The sequence below is a fragment of the Chelonia mydas genome, chromosome 7, assembly GCF_015237465.2.
Source record: "Chelonia mydas isolate rCheMyd1 chromosome 7, rCheMyd1.pri.v2, whole genome shotgun sequence".
Taxonomy (NCBI): Eukaryota; Metazoa; Chordata; order Testudines; family Cheloniidae; genus Chelonia; species Chelonia mydas.
This window is the reverse complement of record NC_057853.1, coordinates 115,853,132-115,874,579: the sequence shown is the minus strand read 5'-3', so window position 1 is coordinate 115,874,579 and position 21,448 is coordinate 115,853,132. Positions and strand designations below refer to the sequence as shown.

Below are 21,448 nucleotides of genomic sequence, written 5' to 3'. Positions count from 1 at the left end.
ATCTACGTTGATTTACAAGGATCTGGTCCTTGTTTCATACAATTTGTGTGTGTGAACTTTGCGTTGGAGAAAGAATCAGATCAAGCGGCCCAGAGATGGAAGTTCATGGTTGATCTAAGAATAGGCACAGCAAGGGTCTTCACGTTGCCTTGCCAACAGACCCAAAGCCTGACTTGTCGTAACCATTTCCAGGGATGCTAGGGTAATTCAGACTGGCCTATCCAGTCCTTGGAATTTCAGCTGAAATTTCCCAGAAGGATGTCAATAATGATGATTTTCTTTTTGCCATGTGGATACTTGTTCACTGGGACTTGGACCGAAACCTAAAAAGCAATTTAAAATGTGTGCTATTCACAGACTGACTATTTGTATATGCCACTGGCCACTTCCACTAATTTCAGCATGTCATTCCCACAAAGGCTAATGAATGATCAAAGGTTTATCAAAATGGAACAGCGCACAGAGCCGGGAAGACCCTCACTTAGGCTGCTGTGTTGTTTTTTCCTTTCCTTTCCAAAATGCAGGTGACTTATCTAGCCATTAGGATGTTTACCTTATGAAAGGATGCAAATGAAACACTCAAAAGCATCACTTGAAAGAAGTGAGGCAGCCTCATAATTACTTTACCATATTGAGCAGCAGGGAGCTGGAACGGGGAATTTAACTGAAATGTTACACTAAAACAGGACTCCTGAAATATGGAAGAAAGCTGCTGCATGGAATTTGGATGGGATTTTAACAGATGCTCTGAGAGAGAGACACTGCACATTTATATTTGCTACTTAGAGAGAAGCTTTCATACTGAAACAACTTTGGGATAAGAAATAAAAAAGAGCTTGGACAGCTTCCACCTCTCAGCCCAGCCTGTGGGTCTAGGTAGGTCACTTCATGAAAAGAGGCACTGCCAATATTTTAAAGAAGAGTTGCCCCAAATCATTTCCCCTTTAATCTGTGATGAATCCCGTTTCCCAGGGCTGGAGCTAAGGGTTGGGGAATCTCCCATGAGCAAGGTGGCAGGCAGTTAGCCAACCCCTGATAGTATATGCACTTCACTGGACCCATATGTATCTTGCACTAGAAAACTACCCTGTGCCAGCATCTCAGCCATGATACAACCTCTTTACCATGCTCCAGCAGCATGAAGGGGCTGTAACGCTGACTTTACTAGTTTCTTGGGTATTTCCCCAGCATAGGGGTATTCTACCCATTCACCCAGGCACCCCCTGGCTCCTTCCAATTCCTAGGGCAGGGAGTATGTCAGAATTACCACCTGTTCCCAACCTCCAGCAGAGGCGTGGTAGGGGGTTGATGTCATCCCCACCACCTCACCTCGTGGCCCTCAGAAAAAAGTTGTGTGGCGGATGGGGCAGGGAAAGAGGGTGTGATCAGAGCACTGAATTGGCTGCTGGAATGACCCCTGGGGCGGGGGGGGGGGGGGGGGGGGGGGGGGGCTGCTGCCATCAGGTGCAACTGAAAGCAGCTCTAAGGCTGCCCTAAGTTTGCACAAGGGCCCAAATGACCTGGAGAGCGCTCCAGCCCAGCTGAGCATCCAGCCCATGCACGGTGTTGGTAACACAGCACGGTTCTTAACAGAGGTAACCATCTGAATGGAGAGTGATTGTGGAAATGTCTGTGAAAATACCAGACACATGGCCTAATCTGCTCCACTCCACAGGGGAAACAAAACATTGCTCATCAGGAGTATTTTTGTGAGGTCCAGGGATAAAAGCCTGATTGAATGGTATCTAGAGAGGAGGTAATTCCACTGGAGGCATGAAATAGCCCAAATCTGGGAGACCATCCAGCATATCACTGTGATCTGTGCTTGCAATACAGGGGAAAAGACAATAGTCAATTGTGCACGCTAAGATGTATGTTCTAATGGACACAGATCCATGCAGCTTTTGCACATACCGAGACAAAACATCTGCTCATCAGTGGAGTTCAGCCAGTCAGTAACATAATCCACTTTTCCAATGGCCACATTTGAAAATATTACAGTAGAACTTCAGAGTTCCAAGCACCTCCGGAACGGAGGTGGTTCATATCTCTGAAATGTTCATAACTCTGAACCAAACTTTATGGTTGTTCTTGCAAAAGTTTACAACTGAACATTGGCTTAATACAGCTTTGAAACTTCAGTATGCAGAAGCAAAACGCTGTGTTCCCTTTATTTTTTTAGTAGTTTACGTTTAACAAAGTACTGTATTGTATGTGCTCTTTATATTTTTGGTCTCTGCTGCTGCCTGATTGCGTACTTCTGGTTCCAAATGAGGTGTGTGGTTGACTGGTCAGTTCGTAACTCTGATGTTTGTTAATCTGAGGTTCTACTGTGCAGTAATCATCTAGAAGTGGCTCTACAGTAAAATGCAGAGCAAGTACGAATCCTCTTGAGACCGGTGTAAATCTGGATTAACTCCAATTGCCTTCAGAGAAATTATTCCTGATTTACATCAGTGTAATTGAGAGCAGAATCTGCCCTAAAGCATTTTTGGAGCAATACTGCAAGGCTTCTCTTTTTAATAAGAGTTGGGTCCAGTCCGTTGCTGTAGGGACTACTGATGTGTCACAAACGCAGCACACCGTTGTTCTGGGTACATCTGTGCAGCTATATTCTCATCCAGTGCTGAGCAATGCCACCATTGCTTTGCTGAGGGGGGGGGGGAGGGGGGAAGCAACAGAAAAATAAAGGGGTAAGAGCTCACCATATACTGCAATAGTCTTTGTGTCCTGCAGAATGGTGTTCCCTGCCGAGACCTGTACCGTGATCGTGTTCATCCCTTCCACAGAGAACGTGAATGTGATGCTCCCCTCCAGGGTGACCAGTGGCTGCAAACACATGAGAAAAGGGGCAATTAGGCTGCCATCTGATCTTCCCGATTCCAGAAGTCCTAGATTCGGCTACTCCAAACAGGAGGGAGGTTAGGCATATGGTGTGTTGGATCGACGGGGGAGGATGATTGAGAGACTCTTTACTCCTTGACTGGTTTCTCCATCCTAAGTTTATAACCAGAGAACTTGAAAGGTTTTTTTGGATGGAAAAAAAAAATCTGTCATTTAGAACTCTCTTCTATCACTTTTATTATGGTGGCACCAAAAGGCCACAAACAAGACCAGGGCCCAATTGTGTTAGGTGCTGTGTATAAGTAAGGTGCCATCAAAGGGCTTACAGTCTAAACAAACAAATGGGAAGGAAAGATCGTTATCCCCATTGTACAGCTGGGGAGCCAACAGAGAGAGGAACAAAGTGGCCTGCCCCAGGCCACACGGAATCAGTAACAGAGCTGGGAACTGACCCAGATTTCTCCCTCAATAGCCTAAGGTATTCTCCAGGACACCACTGTTACTAGAATGAAGGGTTTAGGGCAGATATGGGCCTCCTATACTTGCCTCCTTGTGAGCAATGGAGTGTCACCATTTATCTGAAGGAGTTGCTCACGGTTACACAATGTCTCCACTCCAGGAACTCTAGGCTAACATTTACATTTGTTAAGACACTATACTAGTGCTTACCGTACTGGCCTTTCTGACCGCACCCAGCAGCCGCTGCCATAACCTCCCGTATTCCTTTACTAGTTTGGATTTTCAAAAGCACCCACAGTTAGTCTAACTCTGCTCCCATTGCGGTCAATGGTAAAGCTCCCCTTGACTTCAATGGGGGCCGTTCAGCCAGCACTAGTCACTAATGAGCTTGATTTCTCAGACGGGAGGGTAAGAGAATCACAACCACAGTCTGTAAGTACCTCCATGGGGAAAAGATATCTGACACTACAGGGTTCTTCAATCTAGCAGATAAAAGCAGGACAAGATCCAATGACTGGAGGTTGAAGCTAGATAAATCCAAGTTAGAAAGAAGATGCAATTTTTAAACAGGGTAATTAACCGTTGGAACAACTTGCCAAAGAATGTGGTAGATTCTCCATCACTGGATGTTTTTAAATCAAGATCAGATGGCTATCTAAAACTACGCTCTAGCTCAGTCACAAGACACAGGCTAATGTAGAGATTACAGAGTAAAATTATAGGGCCTTGCTATGCAGGAGGTCACACAAGATGATCTAATGCTCCCTTCTGGCCTGACCATCTATGCATTTATGAAAATCTCATCCTCAGAATCTAATCAGGGCCTTTGGGTACTTCCGCAATACAGATAAATAACAATTACAAAGCACCTGGTAAGATTTGCAAGCATCCTAACTAAAGAGACAGCAGAAAGTTGTATGTGCTCTATTTATGGTAAGTAGCGTCCATAGCCAGACAGATGTACTGTGTATCATTTTGCATCTCCAGACTGTGGTAATGAAGAATTCTTGCATACATAGTTTAACAGACAAAATGAGAACTTTGCATTGGTTTAGAGCAGGGGGTCCCCAACCCGGTGCCCGTGGGCACCATGGCGCCTGCCGGGGCATTTTTGTGCACCGACAGGACACCTCACCGCCAAAATGAACAGAAAACTTCAGCATTGATAGTTTTGTAAAAATTGTCAAATATGTATTTTAGTTAAAGGAAGAAAAAAAACTTTTTAGCCTACTTTGCAATAAGATCCCCATAGCATTATTCAATAGGGGGTTAGGAATTTGCACACAATTCAAATGATCCTTACACAGAGATAGCTAAGTAGTTTAAAAAAATGCTGATTTGCATAGATAGGGGAGGGGAGTTTATCCCACATCTGCCTGCTGTGGGGTAGTTTACACCTTTCTCTGAAGCATCTGGTGCTGGCCACTGTCAGAGACAAGGCACTGGACTAGAGGGACCATGGAACTGATCCAGATTGGCAATGCCTATGTTCCTATTTTTGTAGAGCAAAGTGCCGAATCCTGACTGCTCTGACCTGTAATGGGTTTATTCACTATTCAAGAGTATTCACAGGCCCTGCCCACTCCCGGACACATATTCCTCCTGGGATGGTTTGCCACAGTTCTGTAGGGACATACAAACCTCGGTGTTGTTCCCGAACCACCAAATGTAAGTCAGCGTGCCCACCTGGCTGGGCCACAATACCGCCGTAGCGTTGACCTCTTTGTTCTTGGTAGTAACAAACGGGAGAGACAAATGAACATGTTCCAGGGGGCCTGCGGAGACAGAAGCAGTGGCAAATGGGGTGAATGCCCTCTCTTAGGCATCAAAATGTGGGTCTGACACTGGATCCTCCAGCTTTTCAGATGAGAAATGAAGAGGAAAGTCACATGGGGCACCATATGCAAAGTGTTCTGGCTTCGTACTGTTGCTGGGGAAGTCATTTGGGACCCATGCATCTAAACATAGGAATTGCTACTACCTGAACTAAAGAACCCCACCTCTACAGCTCAAAGACTGTATCAAACTCATACATCTATATACATGGACTACCCACTAGAGGGAGACAGAGTCACACTATGTGGGCTACCTGGGAAGACCCTAGAATTTGCATGAATAAGCACTAATAGAAGTATAATAATATTACAAATACTTGGATCCATTCCTAAAGAGCCAGATAACAGGTGCTGGAAATTGGTATCGCTTCGTGAACTCCAGTGGAGCTATATGGATTTGTATCAGTTTAGGGCCTCCACCAAAGCATCTATCCCACTTATCCCTTCCTTTTAACTCTCACTTTTCCTCTCCCCTGTGGTCCTTTTCTCTCATCTACACTGTGCCTTTTATTTCCTTAGCGTAGCCACGTGTTGTAGTTTAATGGACAAATAACATTTACTTTGAAACATGCCCTGGCTAGGGTGACCAGACAGCAAGTATGAAAAATTGGGACAGCGGGTGGGGGATAATAGGTGCCTGTATAACACAAAGCCCCAAATATCTGGACTGTTCCAAAAAAATCAGGACATCTGGTCACCCTAGCTGGCTGTTCCTTTCTCCCATTTGTGATGGGAAAATGGGGAGGCATGGGTCTGTAATCACAACTTGTTTTACGGATTGTTTTCTATGTCTGTCACTGTCGTTCTTCTGGAGAACAGAAGTGTGGTCCTTAAAGAAAGAGAGAGAAACCCAGAACCACAAGGTAATTTGGGGGCACAGTTCTCCAACACAGGCTCAGTTCAAATTCCTTACCCAGAGGCTCCAAACACTGAAATGGGCACTTGTGGACTGATTTCAGTATCCACACGTGATCTGGCTGCTCTATTAAAAGGAGACAATATTTGACACCAGGACTTCCCAAATGATTTCACACACATATATAGCATCATTTATAGAGCGTTATTCACCCTCAAGGCTCACCAGAGGATTCCCCACTTTTTACACCCGTGCAGAGTGGGTGCAAAATGGTACCAGCTCAGAAGGTGTACATTACTGTTCATAAGGTGTGGAATGCGGCTCCGTGACACACCCGTGAAATGTAGCCCTCTCTGGGGTATAAACATGGCAACTGTTTTAACACCACACAGCACCACCCTATGATCCAGGGGCATTCAGGATCAGACTACCACGGGGTTGTTGGAGGCCAGGATTATGGGTAATCTTTATTCTGATGGCTGCTGATGAACCCCCTGCCACACCTCCAGGAGTGCCTGAATGCTCCCGTTTTTCTCACGCTTCGGAAGCGCTGCAAGATTTTGTCCTACACCTCTGTATATTGTCAAAAGTATTCCCCTCCAGAATCCACAGCCACAGGGGAAATCACTAGTCTAGTCTAGTCTCAGGTAGGAGGTGAGAACTGAAATTAATCATTATCCAGCCCTTTGTGTATTTCAGATGAGGTGGCCTTGTTTTGTATTCACTAAGTGTCCAGGGGCAGCAGAAAGTGCAAAGGAGGGAGAATGTTAAGCATCCAAAGTGGCAGTGGAAGAGCTATCAACAGGACCATACACTGTGTCAGCTCCAACTCCTAGTTCTCACTGATGCTAGCTTATCTCCTGCACTGTTGGATGGAATAGTGCTGAGGAGGCCACTCAAAGGGCCCGGCCCTGCATCGAGTCTTTAATGCCCTTTCAGGCCTTCACTGCTTCCTTGTTATGATAGAAAAAGAAAGGCTCATCCACAAAGGCCCATATTATTTTAACATCTGCATTCCAATATACAACTGGAGAAAATGGACAGGCTGTTTGGAGTGCATTGGTTGAACAGCAGATGGAGCTGTATCACTCCATATAGGTCTATGAGATAGGAAGAGAAGTCTTGTCCAATTACAATAGAATTGCACTTCCAAGTTTTACATGCAGTTTATGAGCCATTTCATTACTACCACTCTTCATCTTGCCCCAAAACACCATCCGTGCCCTTAGAAGACTCTTTGGGTGCACACAATTGGTACTGAGAACATAATCTGTGTAGGGTTGGCCTGTACCTAGAGTCTCTTTAACAGGTGTAAGCGGGGGAATAGTCCCGCTATTGTGAGGAACTTTCCTGGCTTCTGCACTACCCTGGTGAAGTGGGCTAGCGAAAGGATCTGAGTCCTCGCTCCCACTTCCTTTACCCAGAGGCCTCCCTGCCCTTGTGGACTCCCCTTCCACTCTCCTGTATGGCAGAGTCCTCGTAACCCCAACAAGGCTGAGCCCAGGATTCCTGGGGGGCTCGACCCCCAACCCTGCTGTGGTCACCTAGGACAGAGGCTAGGGTGTCCCCACTCCGGGGTACTCTCTCTGCACTGGGCACTTCTCTGACCCACTGACCATTACATACAAGTTAAAGCAAATGCAAGTTATTTAATCAACAATTAATTTTAAAAAGAATAAGGGAAAATGGGAAAGGTTAAAGGAAACACATCACCCCGCTCTGTGGCAGGGAACATCACAAACAGTGTCTCTGGAGTGCCAGGGCAGTTCACAGTCTGTTCCTTGTAAGTCCCAGGCCTCCTGCTCCGGCCCTGGCTGTGCGGCAGGGATGCTGTGGGTTGGACACTCGCTGTGGTGGTGGCCACACGCTCTCAGGCTCTAAGTGGTAGGACCCTTCGTCCCAGTGTCGCCCCCGCCCTGTCGGGGTTACGATCCAAGCCTGCCTGCAGAGCCTCTTGGCTGAGGCGTCTCCCTGTGCTGGGCCCGCTGCCCAGGGTCCCCCTCGGTCCCCCCAGCTGCTCACCGCACCCTGCTCCAGACTGCTCCAGCCCCAGCTCCACCACTCTGTCTCTGCACCGCTGCTGCTCTGCCTCCAGCTCCCTGGGCTGCTTCTCTGGCCCCTCTGGTTGCTCCAGCTCTGCTCCCAGGACAGGTCTGCTCTGCAGGCTGCTTCTCTGACTCTGCTCCCAGCACTGACCTGCTTCCTGGGCTGCTTCTCTGGCCCCTCTGGCTCTGGTTGCTGCAGCTCTGCTCCCAGGCCAAGTCTGCTCTCTCTGGGCTGTGCCTCTGGCTTTGGGGCTGCAGCTCTGCTCCCAGGACAGGGTCTGCTCTCTCTGGGCTGCTTTTCTGGTCCCTCTGGATCTGGCACAGCTCTGCCCCCCCAGCTCTGCCCCCAGCCCTGCCCCTTCTCCTTAGCTCAGCTCCACTCTGTCTGACCCAGGCAAATCCAGCTCACACAGAGGACGGGACCTCCCTGGCCTCCTGACTCCCTGGTTAGCCTGCTCGCCCTGTCATTCAGGCTGACCTGGAGCATTGGCCTCTCCTCATTGTACCTGGGGGCTGTCAGTCTCAGAGTCCTGATTCCCCATCGACCCTTCCCCCTTTTAGTACTGGGAGTTAGCAACTAAAACACCCCCACTGAATGTTAGTAAGGGGGCAACAGTCCCCTTACACAGGCTACACCATTTTCAAAAGTTAAAGCAATAGGCAGGGAGACTGAATAAGTTTGCTGCTGACCTTAAATGCCTGCTGAGATGACTCATAGATGGCCTAGTTGCTAGAGAAATGGCTTACAATCAGAAATGGCCTACAACCACTGGTGTAATCTGGGCCTCAGGCCAGTTTAAACAGCCCATAGGTCTCCGGGGGAAAGGAGATTCTAGTGGTGCAGAGTAGGTGGAAGGATTCTTATGCCATGCCAGTTCCCTGTAGCTGGCATAGCAGGGGAACTGGGGCCTATAGGAAAATGTGTGCCAAAAATGTCCCCGTTCCCCTTGAATGATCTTTGTTTCCAGCCCAATGTGGCTGTTTGCAGCTGGTAATAGCTAGAGCAAATTAATGCTATTCCACCTTGGCCCAAGGGGACCAGGTCTGCACAGAGACTGCTGCAGGATCAGGGAAGTGCCAAGGGTAATGGGTGGTGAATGAAATATACATGTTATATCTAATCTATTATACGGGTGAATTTAATGGGATATAGGCACGCCACAATGAATGGCCCATCAGAAAACCCTTATTGCATACAGACTTCTAATGACATTTCAGATTATCTAAATGATTCTAGTGAATATTGGGCTTATTTCTATTACAAAATAATATATTTTTGCTACATTGCTTACATGACTTAGCCCCTAAGTCACTTAGGCCATTTTGAAAATTATATCTCATCTCACTTAAAAAAGATACAAAGGCCACCTTTTTAAGTATCACTTTGTAGTGTCCAAAAACTACAGGCTCATTAGATCAGCTGGCCAGACAGCTAATTAGTGCAGGTGGCTGAGTTAGACAACTGCTTTCTCTTTCCCGCTTGTAGCCTGCATAAGAAAACAGCTATTGTATCATGTGGCCTCATTAGTTTGCAAACAAGACAAGCACAATGATGATCATCCCTTTGAAAACTCCTCTTGTTAAGCTGCAGCTGATTACAACGCCTGTGTGCGGGAAGCTGTCAGAACCTCCCTGGAAATATTACCACAGAAACAATTCTCCATTTGTTTCCAGGGATCTTCACAAGCTATTAGAAATGACGCCTGGCTTGCAATCCACTGACCTATCCATAAACAGGAGCAGGCAGGGGAGGCTCAGAGGGAGCAAAGAATTGGCTTTTCCTCAGAGAACAAGGTGTAGCCAGCTGTTTGTCTTGAGATCCAAACCTACACCACGACTGATCAGTCAACGCTGCATAGGAGGGTTAAACAAAACTCGAACACAGCATCTTTTGCCTTCACAAACAGAGGCCTCTGTCCGTCCAATTGCAATAGGGGTCACTGGTTCTACGCAAGGGCAAATATTCTGCCAGCTAAGAAAAAAAATACAACTCAGCATTGGCCCCAAAACTGAGAAATTCCCTCCAACTGTCAAGGCCTCGGCGTAAGGAACCACATGGCTTAAGTCCCAAAATGTGACCCCCAAGTTACAGAGTAGTTTCAGAGGAAAGGAGTTTCGTTTCTCTAAGGCATTATTTTTGGACTCAATGCCCCAGGATGATGCCAGGAAGTGCCATGCTGCAGAAGGTGCCATCTTTCACAGGAGGCATAAAACTGGGCTCCTGACCACCTGCGATCATTAAGAGGGGTGATTTTCCAAAGACCTTCCGGTGGGCTTGGACTCCTAAGTCCCTCAGGTAGCTTTTGAAAAAGCTCACCTTAAATCTACCATGGCGCCTTTCACAAGAGAAGAGCTGTAAGCCCCAGTGTTCCAGCTAAGTTCCCCCTGCAGTTTTCTGTAACTATAGGATTATACTTCACTCTGCCCTGAACTGTTTGGAGTGTTGTTGGGCACTGTTAAACAGCTGCTGCCTTGCACCCTAGGGACAGCTGCATTCCTGGTGAATAAAGTAACCTCGAAGTTGCAATCTCTGTATAGGAACTTATTGAATGCCTTGGGATCCTCTGAAAGAAGTATGCTATAAAAGTGTCAGGTATTAATTAAGAACAATTTCTGTAGCCATATTTCCAGGGTTTAGCACTTCCTTTCTAAACAACATGCACGTACAATAAAAAACAACAACCCACAACTCCCTTTTCTACCCCCCATCCCCACACAGAATCCTCGAGCTAAACCTTCAGGAGAACTCTGGGAAAGTTCAGAGATGGGTCAGAACTTTGTGGCTTGAACCAACGCTTAACCAGACTAAAAGGAAAATTACATGAACTCTATCTAGGGGTATAGGAAAATTTGGGTTTTAAATTGGCAGCAATTGACATATAAGGAAGTTAGAAAGAAAAGCAGTGGAAGATATTATTTTTCTTGTAACTTTCTCCAGATTCAGGAATTTGGTTTCCATCATGACAGAAAGGGTGATTTCCACTCCAGAAGTGGCTGCATTTCAGCAATGGGCATATGATCCCTATGTATATATACTGGTCAAAATTTTTAGAAGTAGCCAGCGATTCTGGATGCCTCCATTTTTGGCTGCCCATTTTGAGACATCTTAAAGGAGCCTAATTTTCAGAAAGCACTGAGCACCCGCCCTTTGAAAATCAGATCCCTTTCTTTAAGGCATCTCAAGCTGGGGACCTGAAATTTGAGGCACTAAAAATGAAGAGTTGTTTTTTTAAAAAAAAACTTGGCCATTATCCATGAATAGTTTTTGGATTCTCTGGCTCTCAGTTTGGGGAAGGACAAAAGCTCATTCTCTCTGACTCTGCACATGTCTCAGAAGGTCTCCTCTCAGACAGGGAGCCTCCTGAATCGTCTCTAAGAGAATGTAATGTTTCTTTAAGATATGTTGTAAACCAAACACAGTAATAACATACAAGTTACATGTAAGTACAGGACAGTGCTGTCCAATCCCAGGCTGTTTGCCACCTGCACGGTCACTCGGAATATGCCCACATTCTGGTAGACGTGCTTGATCCCGTCCTCCGTCGAGCTGAGATTGACGTACGACACAGCGATGCCATCTCCAAAATCCACCTGAATGATCATCCTTTGGACGTCACCCTATGACAATGGGGAAGGAGTCAATAAGGAAAACGACTCTTCTCTGACTGGACTTCACTAGTGGCCTGAACCTACTCCCACGGACTTCAGACCGGGGAAAAGATTAGGCTGTACAGCTACAGGGAGTGATTTCAGAGAGCAACTCAGGATGGTTCAGAGATTTTGCAACAGCCTGTGATCCCTTTCACCTGGCTCGTAATGGCTGTTACCTGGCTGAGAGCTGTTCAGTGACCTGTTTGAAATGCGCTGGAAGTTCTCTACTACACAGGTGTCCACCTCATAAAAACCACCAGCACTAATTGGTCCCCATGTTGGCTGGGTCAGGCTGAGGACTGAACAGGCATGGTGACTAATCTCCCTTCCTCCTGCCTAGAGACGGTCCCAGCAGTACAGGTGTAGGGTATGCCTGGTGCTGCTCTTCTGTGGGTAAAGCTGAGGATATTCGTCCCCTGGGCTGCCTACCTGGCACTTCTGGTTATCATTAAAAATGAAAAAGGAAGCACATCAGCAAAAAAACACAGCCAGGAGCTCCATGTTCCATGCAAGAGCGGAAACCCCGTTACCTGGAGAAAGCCTGTTATGTGGGTTGATATTCCACACTAGTGAATGAACTTGCCACAATGAGCTCCACATCCAGGACATTCAGCGGGGAGCTCTTTGTGTAAGAACAGGCAGAGGAAATGAACAAACCTAAAACCCAAGGACCCACACGGATTTGTGTCTTTACACACAGCTTTACTGACCAATAGCATTTCTGATAAGCCAGTGCTCTTTGAAAAGGACAAGGAGCAGAGACATGATTCAGACACATGCTTGCGGGGAGACCCTGTTTCTCATGCTCTGGAAACATCAATGGAATGCTCTCATCTCACTGCTGTGGTGTTGTATCCAGTACGGTCCATTTTCAACAGGCTGACAAGACACACAGAAACAGCCAGTGGCTGTTGTAGGCCAGCCTTCCAGGTGGGACACTGTAACTCGCCTTAACTCTGTACATAGTCGCTACTAAAAGCCACTTTTGAAAGTGCCTCTCAATAGGACCGCTGTGATTACTGGGCAATGCAGTTACACTCTCCTTTTGCTATAGAGCCACCTCTTATACAGTCTGGCACACTGGAGCCTTTGCCGGTGCCTGGATCCTTCATCTGGAAGAAAGCCATTAGATTAACAATTTAGGACAGTGCATACCATTGGGATGAAAGTATATGGAATTTACTTTAATTTTGTTTCCTTATTTTTCCGAAAGGGGCTGTCACCTGGATGCCCTAATAAAAGTTATTAAAAGAAGCACCTGTTTCCAGGTAGGTCTAATTTTGTTTTGTTTTAAGTTGTTGGGCTGGGTGGGGAGGCAGAAAAATGACATTTTGAGCTGAATCCCTCACACTTGTTCTCCACCCAAAGATTTCACTTCCAGGGTTGTGTGGACAGAAGTGACAAGGTCAATACAGACCTGCTGCCCTATTTTGTGGGAATCAGGTTTGAAGATAGGATGATCCGGTTATTCGGGATGGGTCTTGTGGACTGGGGCTTCTGTATCACATTCCTGGCTCTGTCTGAGTTCCTGTGTGACTCTGGGCAAATCATGTAACCTCACTTTCTAGGCAGCATAGCACTGCCCTACCTTCCCAGGGGATTGTGAGGATAAAAATCATTGCTCGTGAGGTGCTGAGATACTTCGATGACAAGGACAATATAAGCGATTAGATAAAAAACAAACAAACAAACAAACCACCACAACAGGTTTTCTCTATATACACACATGCAAAATGCTGGGGTCTAAATTAGCTGTTATCATTAAAGACAAAGATCTGGAGTCACTGGAGATAGTTCTCTGAAAATATCTGCTCAATGTGCAGTGGCCGTCAAAAAAACTAACAGCATGTTAGGACCATTAGGAAAGAGATAGATAGTAAGACACAGAATATCATAGTGCCTCTATATAAATCCATGGTACATCCATATCCTGAATACTGTGTGCAGTTCTGGTCATCCCATCTCAAAAGAGATCTAGTAAACTAGGAAAAAGTACAGAGAAGGGCACCAAAAATGACTAGGGGGATGTAATATCTTCCATCTGAGGTGAGATTAAAAAGACTGGGACAGTTTAGCTTGGAAAAAAGACATCTAAGGGCAGGCTGACAGATCTATAAAATCATGAATGATGAGGAGAAAAAAAGTGTGATTGACCCATGCACATAACACAAGAACCACTGGTCACCCAATAAAATTAATAGGTAGCCGGTTTAAAACGAACATAAGGAAGTACTTCTTCACATAATACACAGTCAACCTGTGGAACTCGTTGCCAGAGGATGTTGTGAAGTCCAAAAATATAACTAGACTCAAAAAAGAACGAGATAAATTCATGGAGGACAGGTCCATCAATGGCTATTAGCCAAGACGGTCAGGGATGCAATCCCATGTTCTGACTAATAGAAGCTGGGACTGGACTACAAGGGATGGATCTCTCAATAATTGTCCTATTCATTCCCTCTCAAGCATGCGGCACTGGCCAAAGTCAGAAGACAGCATACTGGGCTAGATAGACCACTATGGCCATTCTTATGTTCTCATATGTTAAGAAGAACTGCAGGTGCTCTTAGCAAACTCTATGGGCTTGTGTGTGCAGGAATTTATTCTGGAATAGCTATTCCTGATTAACTGTATTTGTGGATGCTCTTATTCTGGAATACAAGCATCCAAACATGGAGCTAATCAGAAATTGTTCATCAGGAATAGCTAATCCACTTTAAATACCTTCTTCCTTACCTTATTCCAGATTAATTTTCATGTGTAGACAAGCCCTTAAATAAGTTTGCTTTATGCCCCGTCTACACTTAAAACTTATATTGGCATAGCTGAGTTGGTCCGAGGCATGAGTAAAACCCACCCCCTAGCAAAATAACTATGCTGACAAAACCTCTGCTGTAGAAAGACCTATGCCAACTGAAGAGGGCTTCTGTCCATGTAGCTAACGTCGTTCAGGGAGGTGGGGTAGCTATGCCGGCCATATGGTATGTCTTCTGTTGGCGTGTGCAGTATCTACCCTAGCACAGGCTCTGTAGTACAATCAGAGTGTTTTTATTTAACTTGGCAGTGTACATAGTCGTCAGTGAGATGTTGCTATGCTTGAGAAGATTGGCTGAGAAATAAGTTATGGAATAAGGTTTGATTCAGCAAAGATCTTAAGCATGTTCTTAACTTTAGATCTACTGCATTTAAGCATGAGCTTAATCTACCTGGACTTCAGTAAGGCATCTGATACAGTTCCACATGGGAAATTATTAGTTAAATTGGAGAAGATGGGGATTAATATGAGAATTGAAAGGTGGATAAGGAACTGGTTAAAAGGGAGACTACAATGGTTAATACTGAAAGGTGAACTGTCAAGCTGAAGGAAGGTTTCTAGTGGAGTTCCTCAGGGATCGGTATTGGGACTAATCTTATTTAACATTCTTATTACTGACCTTAGTACAAAAAGTGAGTGTGCGCTAATAAAATTTGTAGATGACAAAGTTGGGAGGTATTGCCAATATGGAGGAGGACCGGAATATCATACAGGACGACCTGGATGACCTTGTGAACTGGAGTTCTAGAAATGGGATGACATTTAATAGTGCAAAGTGAAAGGTCATACATTTAGGGACTAACAGCAAGAATTTTTGCTGTAAGATGGGGATTTATCGTTTGGAAGTGACAGAGGAGGAGCGAGACCTGGGTGTATTGGTTGATCACAGGATGACTATTAGCCATCAATGTGATGTGGCCATGAAAAAGGCTAATGTAATCCTACGATGCATTAGGCGCGGTATTTCCAGTAGAGACAGGGAAGTGTTAGTACCATTATGCAAGGCCCTGGTGAGACCTCAGCTGGAATACTGTGTGCAGTTCTGGTCTGCCATATTTGAGAAAGATTAATTCAAACTGGAACAGGTGTAGAGAAGGGCTCCTAGGATGATCTGAGGAATGGAAAACCTACGTTATTAGAGGAGAATCAAAGAGCTTGGCTTGTTTAGCCTAACCAAAAGAAGGCTGAGAGGAGATATGATTGTTCTCTATAAATACATCAGAGGGATAAATACAAGGGACATAGAGGAGTTATTTAAGCGCCAATGAGGACAACAACAAATAGCTATAAACTGGTCATCAACAGGTTTAGACTCAAAATTAGCCATCAGAGGAGTGAACTTCTGGAACAGCCTTCCAAGGGAAGCAGTCGGGGCAAAAACTTAACTAGCTTCAAGACTGAGCTTGATAAGTTTATGGAAGGTAGGGTATGATAAGATTGCCTACAATGGCATGTGACCCATTGGCGATTGCCAGTAGCAAAAATCCCCAACTGGTAGAGACAGGACAGGAGGGCTCTGAGTTTCTACAGAGAATTCTTTCCCAGATGTCTGCCTGGTGGATCTTGCCCACATGCTCAGGATCTAACTGACTGCCATATTTGGGGTTGAAAAGGAAATCCCCCCACCCCCAGCTCAGATTGCCCGAGACCCTGGGGCTTTTTTGCCTTCCTCTGCAACATCTGGCATAGGTCATTTGCAGTTTAACCTAGTGTAAATGGTGGATTCTCTGTAATTTGAAGTCTTTAAACCATGATTTGAGGACCTCAGTAACTCAGCCAGAGGTTAGGGGTCTATTTTAGGAGTGAGTAAGGTTCTGTGGCCTGTGATGTGCAGGTCAGACTAAATGGTCCTTCTGACCTTAAAGTCTATGAGTTCCTCCTAGATGTAGGAATTACTGCGTGAGATACAGGAATTAGGTGAGGTTCTCTGGCCTGTGTTATGCAGGAAGTCAGTCTAGATGATCATATGGGTCCCATCTGACTTTTAAAATCTATGAAGATCCATTAATACCAATGTGACTTAAGCAGATGTTTGAAGTTAAATCACTTGTGTAAAGTCTTTGCTGAGGGCAGGGGAGACCTACGGCAAAACCATACTGCTGTGTACAAGCAGCTCCCAAGAGTAGTTTGCACACGGCGGTATTATCAAGAGAGATTTTTGCAACAATATGACATTTCCTTATGTCAGTGACTGGGATGTGTGTGGTCATGCCTACTGGTTAGAGCAGGCATCAGTAGCCAGGAATCAGAGCCCAAGATGAGAGACTTAGTCAGAGGCCTGCGCCAAGGGTCAGAGATGAAGTCAAAAATCAGAGCCCAGAGTCAAAACCGGGCTAAGTGGAATGAAGCAGGGCACTGGCAAGGCTGGAACAAGGCAGGAGCTATCTTGGCTGTGGGCAAATGCTTTTAGCTGAAGCTGAACTGTTGCTGCTGCTGGGTTTAAGGGTCCATCAGGCGGACCGCAGGGTAACAAATCAGGCAGTTTACAAGCCAGCTGCGCTTGTTAGGTTACCCAGAACCTGGCTCTGCCGCAGGCTCTCATCCCTGACACTGGGCACCAAAAATAAAACACCCAACTCCCCCAACCCTTCTTGCTATAGCCTTGCCTGTTGCCTTTTCTAGTGTGTACTCGGCATGTTGACGAGGGTAGTGGTAGATTATATGGATCCGCAGAACCCAAGTAAAGCGAACAGTAAGCCCAGTGCACTTCTCCTGTGGCTTTGCACATGGGCCTCAATGCAATGAGCATTAACCCAAGTCCGACTTCTTGAATGAGCACCATCTTCCAGCTCCATCTCTAGAGGTTTGTAATGCAAACTCTCTTAGGAGGCATGGCCACAATTTGCAAAGGTGGCTACCTATGGTTAGGTCCCCTAAACTCAGTCCCTGTATATTCGTCACGCTGGGCTAGGCAGATACCTGTTATAATAGCCAGGAAAAGAGCAGTCCTTTGGGTTGGCATTGCTAACCTGATTTAATGTATGTTACCCACAAGGTGTGGCATAACCGTCAGATGGTACACTGCAATCCTAATATAGGCTCTGATCTAGCAAAGCACTTAAGTATCTGCTTAGCTTTTAGCACATGAGTAGATCTGTTGACCTCAGTGAAGCCTGTGGCAGAGCTAGTTGAATCCAGATCTTCCAAGACCAGTGTCTTGAGCACCAGACCATTAAAAAATAAAAGCACTTTGACATAAGTAAGTAAGTTTTCAAAGTCATTCTATTGACTAACAAAACCCGACCTCTGGGGATTTAAACACATATATAATAGCACCTTCTCTATGCACAGCAAACGTACCTATTTCTTGCAAAAAATCTAGAACAAACACAGGACCTAAATGCTTTCAGCAAGATCTCTGAATCTTTTCACTTCAGCATTTGTTAGCAACATGCCATGCTGTTTGCAAAATATTGTTACACTTTGGTTACTTTTATACTGCCATTAGACTTTTGGTATATGTCTGATTATGACCCATCCCAATCAATCTAATAAGGATGCAGCCTTCCAGCTTTCCATTTAAATTTCACCCAGAAGGTTGTAATCATGGATTTTCCATATTAAGTGCTAGTCTTTGTATGTAAATTGAAGTATTAAAACAATGAGATACAGCTCAAAGTTTTTAATTTTAGTCCCATGCCTCAGATTTAATTTAAAAGTCTTCAATTATGCATTGGCTTGCGTCTCTTTTTCCTTACAGATGTTTAAAACGGATTTAATTATCCACTGCAATAGGCAGACACTGCTTCTGTCGGGATGTCTTCCTGAATGAATGTTTTAAAAATGTGCTTTACACAGTCTTTATGCAGATTCACCCATTTTCCCCTATGGCACTTTTCCACTTGCATCCAAAAATGTGTCCTTGAAGACATTTCTTTATGGAAGACATTCCACTGAATTCCTGGGCAAGTCTGTCTGTAGAATGCTCCTTAATATGGCTCGCAGTTCAGCAATCATTAAGCATATTCTTAACTTTAAACAAGTTAAGTCCATCCTGATTCACATGCTTATCTTTAAGTGCATGCTTAAGCACTTTGCTGAATTAGGGCCTAAGGCCACCGATTAATAATGATGCTTATTGATGGTTTCTTGCAGTTTTCCTCCAAGAAGAATATTTGGATGACTACATGTAAAGTCAAATAAACTCAACCATAATCAAGTTCAAGGATGCTTGTTTCAAGTTGATTTTATTAACATTTATTAATAAGTTGTACGCAAGTTGATTCTTGGAACATTTCAAAGTAGCAAGTAACAGGAGAACTGGTATTTAGGTATGTGTGGAAACATTTACATTAGGTGGTTGAGACCAGTCATTAAAATATGTGTGTATGAAAAATGTGGCCACCTTAGAGTCACCTCCAGGAAAATGGCATTATGACTGGGTTGCTGCGGCCCATCAGGGCCTGACTCCCCCCAAGTCTCCACTGGTAGGCTGCTGTGAGGTCCAAGGTAGCAGTGCTTTGGCCCTCTAGCCAAGGCAAACTTCAGCCCTACCCCATCTGGGGAGATAAGGAACAAAAGAAATGAGGAACACCCCACCCCCCCCAACTCATAATGGAATCATCCAACGAACCTTTGGTGGGACCCTGCCCCCTATTCAGGGCTTGTCTCCAAACAGTCTGTGCTTCTGCTGATCCCCTAGGGTCTGGTTGTCCCTTCCAGCAGGGACTCGTCCAGCCGGCAGGCTAGTTCAGTCTCTCACACCAGGAGAAGCAGAATTCCGTCCTAGGCAGCCCTTGACTGGGCTAGGTCTCCTCCTTTTAACTCCCCTCTCAATGCCTGACATTTGCCACAGGCATAATGGGGCCAACTGGATCCAGAGTCTCTCATTAACCCTCTTGTTGCCAGTGTGGGCCATCTGCCCCATCACAGGCACACGAGTTTTTGTATTAAAAAAAAAAAAAAAAAGAATGGGGCCAGATCCTCACCTAGTGGAAATCAGCATAGCTCTACTGACATCAGTAGAGCTACAGCGATTTATATCAGCTGATGGACCAGAAATACTTGCTCCCAGATCTTGGGAAGAAGAGGCAGACCTTTTGGGGTTCTCCAACCTCTTCACTAGGTCAGTGGTTGTCAGTACTTAACCAGAGGTTCACCAATATTCCTCTCTGCGAGCCCCATATGATCGCAGGCTGCTTTTGAATTGCTTTTCCTTGTTCCTCCCAGTGACATTGTTACACCATCAGAAAGTCATATTCCACTTTGCTGAGTTTGATCATCTCTGGGATGATAACAAGACCCAGTGCTATGAGACCTTTTCCTGATTGTCATCATGTGCTTCGTGGAGACATCATACTCTTCACTGCTAGCATTTGCTCCTTCCTTCCTCTTGTTTTGCTGTTGTGTTAAACTATGAGACTAACTGATTTTTCAGGGACAACCATGAGTTTGCATCCAAAGCTCTCCTCTCTCCTGCTCAGTCTCAACTTGTTCTTTAGAGAAGGCAACTAGACCTAGAAAGTTAACAGCTGTACAGGTCTCCGCAGATCTTCTCTTTGCTCATCAGCTTTATAGCTTTCTTGTCCTCCCTGTTAGCCCTCTTGTGTCAAGTGGAACTTGAGTATGAACACAGAGTTGGAAAGCTACAGTACGTAGGGTGACTATCTACATCTCAGACCAGGCGAAGCTCTAAAGCAGCAGTGTTCTGAAGGGCCAAAGACATGAGATAAGGTCTCTGTCTTTTACCGCACAAGAGTTGTACATGTGGCACAAGTGAAGAAACTGGTCCATCTTGGATAGCTTAGTCATTAAAATCATTGACAATCACCTCCGGAACTGAGGGACTGGCCTGTCTTTGTCTCTGGGTGCACTAATTCACATATCCTCGAGCAAAATCACACATGCATGTCCACATTATCCAGCCCATTTTGACATGCCTGATGTCCTCCTCTGATGTGAAGAGCTAACCAGAGAACACTTTTGTTTTTGATACCTACCTCTCATCTGCATTGGAAGGAAATGGATCTCAGGCCTTGGCTATGTACAGCTTTGGTACCTATTTAACTATTTGCATTAAGGATGTGACTTACAGAAATGGTTAAATGGGTATAATCCCTACTATCCTACACTGCCTTATAGGTGCCTTATAGCAGTACACTCGATTCACCTAAACTTAGGCCATGTCTACGACGGGTAGCGATCGATCTATCGGGGATCGCTCTGCTGTCAACTCTGGAACTCCACCGGGGTGAGAGGCGGAAGCGGAGTCGGCGGGGGAGTGGCGGCCATCGATCTCGCGCCGCGAGGATGCGAAGTAAGTGATTCTAGGTCAATCTAAGATACGTCAACTTCAGCTACGCTATTCTCGTAGCTGAAGTTGCGTATCTTAGATCGATTTCCCCCCCTTAGTGTAGACTAGGCCTTAGGGAAATAAGCTATACCAGTATAAATACCTTTATACCAGCATAACTGCATCCACACTAGGAAGGTTGTACTGCATCAGTTATCCCAATATACTTAAAGCAGTACAGTGTGCTCCTCACACAAGGCCAGACCTACTGAAAGCAGCTTGACTTCTCAAGATGCTTTCAAGTAACTCTCTCATCCCCTTTTGATAGCTCCACCATTTGTGTCAGTGGTGAGCAACTGAAAATAGGTTTGCAGGTGACAGGAGCTCCCATGGAGCTCCCATGTCCCAGTGCAAGAAGTATTTCATTGTTTCTTTCGGCGTCAGTGAAACCAAAGGACCTGTAGCTGGCCAGTTTTTTCCTACCACTTCAGCAGCCAAATGATTAAGGCTCGTTGTGCAGCTCATGTGTCTAGCGTTTTTGGAGAGAGCATCAGCGGTAGCTAGCGCTGGTTGAAATTTTCCACACAATTTTTTTTTGACCAAAAATGCCTATTTAAAAAAAAGTTTTTTTGTTTTTTTTTAAATTCCCATATTTCAATGAATAAAACTGAAAACTGCAATTTTTGGGGGGCAGGGGAGTTAGTTGTTTAG

General features: G+C 45.3%; 1 protein-coding gene across 2 annotated transcripts in view; it reads right to left on the bottom strand.

The window, feature by feature from the left end:
- The window catches only part of SORCS1 (sortilin related VPS10 domain containing receptor 1), a 392,569-nt gene that overhangs the window by 30,421 nt on the left and 340,700 nt on the right, over window positions 1-21,448 (bottom strand). For both annotated transcript variants that reach the window (XM_037905184.2, XM_043551774.1), the window contains exons 19-21: window positions 11,471-11,657; window positions 4,945-5,078; window positions 2,706-2,829 (exon numbers count right to left, since the gene is read on the bottom strand). In XM_037905184.2, the coding sequence (XP_037761112.2) occupies window positions 2,706-2,829; window positions 4,945-5,078; window positions 11,471-11,657 (445 nt within the window). The remainder of the gene's footprint in view (window positions 1-2,705; window positions 2,830-4,944; window positions 5,079-11,470; window positions 11,658-21,448) is intronic.